This window comes from Nansenia antarctica (genome assembly GCF_963989245.1).
Source record: "Nansenia antarctica genome assembly, chromosome: 2".
NCBI classification, from domain to species: domain Eukaryota; kingdom Metazoa; phylum Chordata; class Actinopteri; order Argentiniformes; family Microstomatidae; genus Nansenia; species Nansenia antarctica.
Window position 1 is genome coordinate 57,367,214 of NC_137675.1, and position 10,014 is coordinate 57,377,227.

Sequence of the window (10,014 nt, forward strand, 5' to 3'; positions counted from 1 at the left end):
AGGTAATGAATGCAGGGTATATACAAGTGCAGATACTGATTTACAACTGCGAGACAATGTTTGGTAGGAAACAATCTTTATAGAACATTTCGAGAATGTTTAAGTTAACAGCCCATGTTGGGTCTTTGTGCACTGGCAGGATGACAAGGTCAAGAGGAGTCCATACAACTAGGTGACAACTGTTAGCTCTGGTCAGGTGTAGGTTGCCCTGGATCTGATGCCAGTAGTTATGAGCTTTTTTCAGTCTCAGGGAACTAGTCACCTTATCCAACTCCAGAAAAAAGTCCCTACTCTCTGCTGCCTGCAGGATAGTCTTGGTCCTGGCTGACCACGGACACTTCACCTCAATAATGCAATCACCAGGTACTGTCCCATCTGGAGATCCACCGAGCAGGCCGCTGTCAGACATTACATGATCTTTTGCACTCGTAAAAAACATAAACCCAAGGCTGGCGGTCATAAAACTGTAACCACTAGATCCCTTAAATCCTATTCTAGTGAGGCCTTAAACCATAAACTGGAGAATCAAGACTGGTTAGATGAACTAAAATGCACACAGGTTGAAGAGGCATGGCTAGGTTTCAAAACCAAATTCCTAAATATTATTGACAGTATAGCCCCCATGAGAACCACCAGGGTTAAAGCCCGATCGGAACCATGGATGAATTCGGACATTCTAAATGCTATGAAAGTCAGAGACCTAAAATGCTCTGAAGTTCAAAAATGCAAATCAAAATTAGTGAAACACTTAAAAGAAGATCACAAAACCCACTTTGAGAAAATTAAAAAACAATGCAACAAACTATGCAATCAGGTAATTACCATGACCAAATCTGCTAAGAAAGAATACCTCGATAACAAAATAGAAGAAAACTTAAACAAAACACGTGACCTTTGGAAGCTACTTAATAGCCAACTAGGTTGCAGTCAAAAACTCAAAACCAGGTCTACAAACATCAGCATAAAATCTGGAGATTCTCTCCTTACAGACAAGCTGGATGTGGCTAAGTGCTTAAACACTTTCTTTACAACAATAGCCACTAAATTAGTTAACAATCTACCACCCCACTCAGGGCGTTATGGTGTAGAGCACATCCGTGCGTTCTACAATAAACTGGGTGTACGCAAAGATGATTTTAAACTCTCCATGGTGTCAAACGATGAGGTGTTTAAAAAGCTGGGCGCTCTACACTCAGAAAAGGCCACGGGCCATGACAATATTCCAGCCAGATTTCTAAAAGACTCAGCTGCCTCCATTACCCCAATCATCACCCACATAATAAACCTCTCCATCAAACAGGGACACGTCCCCCTTGACTTTAAAATAGCAAGGGTAACCCCACTGTATAAAAAAGGAAGCAAATTAGACCCAGGCAACTACCGACCTGTTTCTATTCTTAATTCCATCTCGAAACTTATGGAAAAACTAGTTTATGAACAGGTTGATAGGTACCTTACCGAAAAAAAATCTGATGTATGAATTTCAATCAGGATTCAGAACATCCCATTCCACTGACACATGCCTTCTCTATTTGAACGACCACATCAACCATGAGGTGGACTCGGGCAAGTACTGCGGCATGGTCATGCTGGACCTCCAGAAGGCCTTCGACACAGTAGATCACCACATATTGTTAGATAAACTGAAAGCAATTGGGTTCGATAGAACATCGGTGAGCTGGATGCAATCCTACTTAGAGGGGAGGGAACAGGTGGTTAGTATGAACGGAACACTGTCCCCCCCCCTCCCAGTGACCTGCGGCGTTCCACAAGGAAGCATATTGGGACCTTTACTGTTCCTAATATATGTGAATGACATGTCATCAGCATGTGATTGCAATTTGTTCCTGTTCGCGGATGACTCAGCTCTGCTGGTCTCTGACAGGGACATATTGCAGGTGGAAAAAGCGCTAAGCACTGAACTGAGTAGAATCTGCATCTGGCTAGCTGACAATAAACTATCAATACACCTAGGTAAAACTGAAACCATCCTATACGGATCCCCATCTAAACTCAGAAAGGCTGAACATTTTAAAATAAAAGTGGGTAACATTAATATCACAAGAAAAGAGGATATTACATACCTGGGCTCCATCTTAGAGGCAAATCTTTCCGGAGATAAAATGGCAGCAAAAGTAATCAAAAAAGTGAACCATAGAACTAGATTCTTGTACAGGATATCCTCACTTGTCAGTAAAAACACACTGAGGACCCTATCAGGAGCTCTCATTCAATGTCACTTCGACTATGCCGTAACATCATGGTACTATAGAACCACAAAGGCCCATAAAACAAGACTCCAGACAGCCCAAAATAAACTGGTTAGGCTTCTGCTAGGCCTCAACCCTAGGACACATCTAACCGCTGCTCATTTTTTGAGCCTTGATTGGCTACGAGTAGTTGACAGAGTGCAGCAGCTTGCACTGGGCCTGGTCTTCAAGATACGCTACACCACAAAGACACCCAAGTACCTGTCAACATACTTCCAAAAAGTGAACAACGTCCACACATACAACACCAGAGGAAGCTCCACGAACCACGTTCAACCGCGTTGCACCACAAACAAGGGGTTAAACTCGTTTGCAAACTATGCAGTAAAAATGTGGAACGCCCTTCCTATAATCTTAAAGGAGTGCAAAACACTGCCCACCTTCAAAACCACTCTCAAAAAACATTTACAGGAGGCTGCAATCCGTAACTGGACCCTCTAAATCAAAAATCTGATTAAAAGACCCGAACTACCCACTGTACATACTTTGTGTTCTGTCCCCCGCCCCCACCTGTGGTGTATGTCCCCACCTGTCCTACCCGCTGTACATACCTTATGTTTTGTTGTATTGTTCTTCCCATGATGGATGTATGTTTATCTTGTAGATAGTAATAGTTATTTGTCTGTATTATCTTGTAGATAGTACTAGTTTTTTTGTCTGTCTTACATGTAACGATGAATTGAGAATCAAGGACCCCAATTGAAATAAGCCAGTGGCTTTCTTGGGTTTTTTATCCTTTTAGTTGACCTTGTATGTAATATGTACTTTCATGTACCTACTTCTGCAAATCTTCGAATAAAGTTTTCAATCAATCACAGGAACACTCCCCTCTCCTGGATGACCACACCAGTGCGCTCACTGTATTGCTGCTTTGCCCTTGGTTCATGGAGGATTCCCCAATCACATGCCTTGGAAAAAAACATACCAGTCACAGTAAGTGACATAGAAACATGGATGACTTCAGTTTAAATAATTACCCACAACTTACTTTGGATCCTTCTTTGAGGTTGTACTGGCCAAGCAGGGTTTTAAATAAGGAAGGCGGGTAAGACTTCCGCTTCACTGCTGCCAAGACCAAACCAAAGTTGCTTGCTGTGATCCGTTTCTTGCGATATGCTGACCTGTTATGAAGATTACAGTTACATGTAAAAACAATCTGACCTGTTGCAGCTAGCAGTTGCTACAATTTCTATAAGTGTCTGAAAAGTTGAGCAGTTTCATTTAATAGTAATTGATTTGGCTTGTTTCTTGTTTTGTTCTTATTAATGCAATTTCTTACCATAACACATTCTTTGCTTGTCCAACTGTGGCTCTCTCAATCTGCTGCTTTTCTTCCTCAGTAACTGCAAGTGATGACAGCACATAAAGAGCCTCGTGCTCAGCTTGCGCATAACCTGGGCTGGTCACAAGCCCATCAAAGGTCTTGATAGGGAGAGTCTAGATTCAAAGTTAAGCACAGTGTCAGATTTGTACAAATAAGAATGATTTCCTTGTAAGTCAATGAGGTTTCAGTGTAATAATAATAATAACTTTAATTTCTATAGCGCCTTTCAATTGTGTAATTGTGATGTTTCTGGTAACATGGAAAGCATATCAAAGTACAAAAGACATAAGTCGTATACCTGAGGCATTTCTGGACTCAAAATCCACCCCATCCCAGTAAAACGGCCAAGTTTGGACAGGGATGCCAGTGCCCATTCCTTGTCCTCCTGGGTGACCGGTCTTTTGATTCTAGCTGAAATAATAGTATGAAATTAGTAATACTAATTGAGAGTATGTGTTGTATTGATTTAGTAACAACATAAGCACCACTTGCTAATTAATTACTAACCTTGTGTTGTGGATGGAGTCATCTCAGACACTCTCTTGGCTGCAATTTCATTCGTTTTTGGTGTCTTTGCCCTCTTCCACACGCATTCCACGTCGGTACGGGACACATTTTCCTCCACCCAAATCAACAAAGCAGCCATATGGTGGCACTTGTCTCTGCCGATTGGGCACTCGCAGGTGCTGTACCTGACTGACTGACCCTCAACGTGCACCTGCATTGAAAACAATTGTATCCCTAACCACCCTTACATAAATAGCTAAACAATATTGCCAGTGCTGTCTGTGTTTATATTAGCTAACTATAGTTAGCCAGGGGGTGGCAGCTGTCAACTAGCCTAACATCACTAACCCTACAAAACCTGGCTGGTACTGTTAAGTGAAATGAATTATATGTCCTCAGTTGTATATAGATTGTGTTTATTCTATGCCCAGGTTAATAAGGGGATGCAGTCATGTTGTTATACCACAAAAGGCACCATCAAGAGGGCACAACAGCGGCTATACACCCTGAGATGCCTCAGGAAAGAACACAACAAGCAGGAGATACTGGTGGCCTTCTACCACGGCGCAGTGGAGAGCATCCTCACCTACGGCATCTGCAACTGGTTCCACAGCTGCACAACAGCGGAGAGAAACGCGCTACAGAGAGTCGTGAGAACAGCACAGAAGATCACCGGCGCCCCCCTCCCCTCTCTGGAAGAGCTGTACAACACACGCTGTCTCAGGAAGGCCTCCAAGATCTCCAGGGACCCGACCCACCCTGGGCACGAACACTTTATCAGGCTGCCCTCGAATAGGAGGTACAGGACCCCGGCCGCTAAGACAAACAGACTGAAGAACTGCTTCTACCACAGGGCCGTCAAGGCCCTGAACACAGCAAAGGCCTAAGTTCTGGGCCCAGGACAGTCCGGACGGATTGTATGGCAGCTAGTGCTGAGGCACAAACATGTACATTTCAAGCCTGCAAACTGTGACACTTTAAAATAACGTGAAAAAATACTTTTGTGCAATATGACAACCCTAGTTGACTATCTGTGCAGTATAGTACAGTGGATTGTGTACATAGCCTTTATTTATGTAAACCAGCTCCTTACCTTCTTGTGATTTTATGCTTTTTCTAAAATGTTTTTTTTCCCCCTTTCCTAACACCAGGGGAGCCACCCCTCCTAAATTTCGTTGTTTGGTACCTGTACTGTAGCAATGACAAATAAAGTCCATCCATCCACTGAGGGGCGCTACGTAACCCTGCAGGCTTGTGTTCATCGTCTCCGTCCAATATTTCGTTTTTCATCTTCATAGCTAATAATAAAATAGCTACCTCAGCCAGAACATGGCATATCATCTCAACTAGCTAACTTACTGCTAACTTAACTCACCTCAACCTCGTAAATCTTTTTTTTCATGGATGCCTGGACACTACCCTTGATAATACCCCCTGAGAAAACCGTGACACTAACCACTTTGTTGGAATTGAACGAATTTAGACCCTTTTTAACTCTCAATGGTGCCTCACTAAAGAAATACGTGATCGTGAAAAGGTTCACAGGTTCAGCCATTGTTGACTAACTTTGTAATTGTTAGCTAGTTATAGATAGTATGATAGTATAATAATAGTGTAATGGTAAGTTATAGCTAGTACACTGTTATTCTGGTGCGGAGAATTTATTAAGTATTAATTATAATTAAGTGCTGAATAGAATAGATTTCTAGATCCTTCTGCTTGTTTATTTGTTTGTTTTATTTATTTATTTGTTTTTGTTTTATTGCTTGTTTGTTGTGGCAGCTCTCACTGACGTCAGACAAGCGGTATGCAGGGGTGGTTCAACCCGTGGCTCGAGACCCGCATGTTCATTCTGTTCAAACCATCCAACCGTGCATGCTCGTCAGGTTCATTCAGGTGGGTTAAACGCCATAATACTGTTGGTTCAAATGTCATATATTAATGAACAAGTTCATGTCATGTTCTGTCAGTACAAACATGTTCTAATTAAATGTTATTTTAGTGAAAAACCCGACCTAACGTCACTCGCGATTGTGAAGTTAACTGTAACAACTAGCTAGTTAGCGAATGTTAAAGGGTACAACAGCTAGTTTAATGTCTCACACACACACACACACATACATACACACATAGTTTGTATATTTAAAGTGTTGTTTTGTAGCTTGTTCTTGGTGCTTGTAACAGGGGAGGCTGGTGGAGGTAGAAATAGCAGGAAATAGCAGGATCATTGTAACGCACAGGGAGAACAGAGATGGAGTCCAACGATGCTTCTGAGGTTCCAACGATGCTTCTGAGGTTCTTCTCCAAATCGGAGGTGAGAAGTAGTTAGTTCTGGTGTGGGTGTGGGCGTGTGCGCGTGTGTGTGCGCACTGACTGTCCTGTCTCCCCTTCAGATTCAGACTATGATCGACAAGGCAGTCGACAAGGCAGTCAAGGAGATAGATGCCAAAATAGAGAAGCTTCAGCAGCAGCTGGAGTGTCAACTCGACCTCACACAATGGGAGGTGTGTGTGTGTGTGTGTGTGTGTGTGTGAGTGTTAATTTTAATTAATTAATTAAAGAGTGTGTGAGTGAGACCCCCCCCCTCCTTCACTCTTTCCCAGTGTATCAACTCCAACTTTTTCCATGTATTTGTTTCTCTGAGAGAATGTTTTTTTATTTGAGTGACATGTCTCTCTCTCCCTCAGGCACAAGTTACGAAGATGGAGCGTACAGTGCGTAGATTGGATGCAGAGAGGAGTAGGACAAAGGTAATATTCATGTCTTTCCCTCACACCCGAGCACTCCACTAGGTGGAGTAATTCTCTTTTAAAACGTGCTTTTAATCTATTTTTAGTGTTCCTACTACTACGTAGTACGTCATCATCATGTCCTCTCCATGAAATGTAGTGTATTTGAGTACTGAGAAAAGCTGTATACAACATTGCATTATTATTATTATTATTAATACTATTATGATGATGATGATTATTATTGTTGTTGTTGTTATTATTATTATTATTGCTATTGTTACCCATCTAGATGTGGGTACCTACCAGTGATAATATACCGTAGCGCTTTTTTGTGTGACTTTATTTTACTTCATAATATCATAACAATGATGTTTATTGTTAAATATTACAAGTTGCAATTCGATACTTTCAGAAAAAGATATAGCCCCTCTTTACCTCTATGAACTTATTCTTAGCTGAAACCCCGGGACTCGTCTGTTGAGGTGGAAATGAAGGAGGAGGAAGGTGAGATGGAAATGAAGACTCCATGTTGCACATGGTGAACAGTAAATTTGCGTGTGGGCAGTAATCGAATTGCTCATTGCAACAGAAACAGACAACAGCTGTTCTCAGAATATTTGATAGACTTGAGTGAAGTGAATGATATTACAAGTATACTGTTTATTTGTGACATTTTTGCACATTACATTCAAACAGTCTCTACACTAGATGTTAATTCTATGATTATGTTTACTGGTGGAAACATTCTCACCTCCTTTACTCTTTCTCCTGTCCTTCCTTCCCTCCCTCTTTCTCTTCCTCCTTTATTGTTTCTAGATGAAGAGAACTGAGGTGTGGAGATGGCTCCAGTGACCAACAGGGGTGCAAACATGTCACCTTTCTGCTAAATTTTTATCTCGTTTTTATCTCGTTTTTATCTCAAAATATGTAATTCACGTGAATTGTGTAGATCTGCAAAAATATATTTTTTTGGGGGGGGGGGGCGGGGGTCTAAGTCTCATCCAAGTCACATGATGCGCAAGCTAACTAATCTCCCTGTCTGCTAAACTCTGCTGCTGTTGAAATAACCTTTAGCTTCAGGCAGCTAGGTACAGTTTCAGACAGCATAGAGAACACAGTCACAGTAAACTGTTTTCAAAGTAATTCTGCAGGTGTTGAGGTCAGGGCTGCCGCTACTTACACATGCATCATTGTTAGTCCACCGTTAGTGCTAGCGATATCTATTTAGCGCCATTAGTACTAGCACTAATCGTTTTCAGGCAAAAAAAATATGTCACCTTTTTGGGCCATCACCAGTTTGCACCCCTGGACCAAAGCTGTACCACACAAACACGTGTTGCCCTCTAAACATTCAAATAAAGATCTGAGAGAATGGCTGTCTTGTTTCAGTTATTTAGTCTTCTTTCCCTTTTAAAGATGGGATCATTATTCGTTAATAGAAAAATTATGGTTCAGCAGACATTAATCTGTGCATGTGTATGAAGTGTCGAGTTGATTTGAGTTTTTGTCATATCATCAAATGTTATGATGATGATACGGTTTATGTACACAAGTGTCCATGTTAATTCTTAGTGCCCCTCTGGGACATTTGTCGTTTAAAGCAGCTTCTCATCACTATGAGTGCTCGTCCATGTCCCAGATGAACTTCAGAGGCGTAGCCCCCATCCGCTCCTTGAAGACCTGGTCAAACCTCTCACTCTGGGCCACCGTAAACGTGTTCTTCCAGTCTCCGATTTGACCTGCCATAGAACATGGGCATGTTACTGTATGTTATGTTGTGTATGATAAGATACCAACTGTCTACAGTATATATGAGTTCTAACCTTTACGCATAAAGGGTGCTTTGAGCATATCCTCTGGAATGAACTCATAATTAGCCTTTGGGTCCTTCCTCATGTTGTTGAATGTGCTATTTTCCACTATTTTGACAATGGCTGCTTCACTAAGGTCTTTGCCAAGGAATTGGCTGATCTGGACCACTGCTGTCCTCAAATCCTGAGAAAATGAACATTAGGTCATCGAAGAAGAAACCTTCAAGTGTCAACTGAATTGTCAACAATGAACACATTCAATCACAATGAAGGTGGCACTCACTGCATGGAAGATGCATACATTCACATGATTATGTATTTCTGATAAACAGGGCTGCTCCTAATCTCTCTAGCTAGACATGGTGTAGTAAGTCTCCATCTCTTACCTTGACCATGTCCTCATAGGACAGGAATAGAATGTTGTACTGGTCTCTCATAGCATGCCACACTTTGATGTGATCAAACCAGGACTCAGCACCAACTGAAAGCACAGATTAGAAATACACATTTCTCACCATCCCCTTCCTTGAAAGATGCCCTTTTGTGATTCACAATAAAAACCATTTTAAAGTGTTTCCTCTCATTGTCATAAATCATTACACACGTATGTTGGCACTTGTCTCTGCCGATTGGGCACTCGCAGGTGCTGTACCTGACTGACTGACCCTCAACGTGCACCTGCATTGAAAACAATTGTATCCCTAACCACCCTTACATAAATAGCTAAACAATATTGCCAGTGCTGTCTGTGTTTATATTAGCTAACTATAGTTAGCCAGGGGGTGGCAGCTGTCAACTAGCCTAACATCACTAACCCTACAAAACCTGGCTGGTACTGTTAAGTGAAATGAATTATATGTCCTCAGTTGTATATAGATTGTGTTTATTCTATGCCCAGGTTAATAAGGGGATGCAGTCATGTTGTTATACCACAAAAGGCACCATCAAGAGGGCACAACAGCGGCTATACACCCTGAGATGCCTCAGGAAAGAACACAACAAGCAGGAGATACTGGTGGCCTTCTACCACGGCGCAGTGGAGAGCATCCTCACCTACGGCATCTGCAACTGGTTCCACAGCTGCACAACAGCGGAGAGAAACGCGCTACAGAGAGTCGTGAGAACAGCACAGAAGATCACCGGCGCCCCCCTCCCCTCTCTGGAAGAGCTGTACAACACACGCTGTCTCAGGAAGGCCTCCAAGATCTCCAGGGACCCGACCCACCCTGGGCACGAACACTTTATCAGGCTGCCCTCGAATAGGAGGTACAGGACCCCGGCCGCTAAGACAAACAGACTGAAGAACTGCTTCTACCACAGGGCCGTCAAGGCCCTGAACACAGCAAAGGCCTAAGTTCTGGGCCCAGGAC

At 42.4% G+C, this 10,014-nt stretch overlaps 1 protein-coding gene across 1 annotated transcript; it reads right to left on the reverse strand.

The window, feature by feature from the left end:
- Positions 1-8,306: 8,306 nt before the first annotated feature.
- Positions 8,307-9,120, reverse strand: LOC308151190 (amine sulfotransferase-like). Its single transcript, XM_080524015.1, has 3 exons — positions 9,031-9,120; positions 8,657-8,828; positions 8,307-8,572 (listed from the first exon to the last, which is right to left on the reverse strand). Exons 1-3 carry the CDS (start codon positions 9,079-9,081, stop codon positions 8,448-8,450), a joined length of 348 nt encoding a protein of 115 aa, XP_080380141.1. The 5' UTR covers positions 9,082-9,120; the 3' UTR covers positions 8,307-8,447.
- Between the last annotated feature and the right edge of the window lie 894 nt (positions 9,121-10,014).

Excerpts from the sequence above, each read along its gene's own strand:
- LOC308151190 (XM_080524015.1), bottom strand. The coding sequence starts at position 9,081 with ATGAGAGACCAGTACAACATTCTATTCCTGTCCTATGAGGACATGGTC. Across the intron at positions 8,829-9,030 it reads CCTATGAGGACATGGTCAAG|GATTTGAGGACAGCAGTGGT; the intron begins GTAAGAGATGGA and ends TCATTTTCTCAG. Across the intron at positions 8,573-8,656 it reads AGCACCCTTTATGCGTAAAG|GTCAAATCGGAGACTGGAAG; the intron begins GTTAGAACTCAT and ends GTTCTATGGCAG.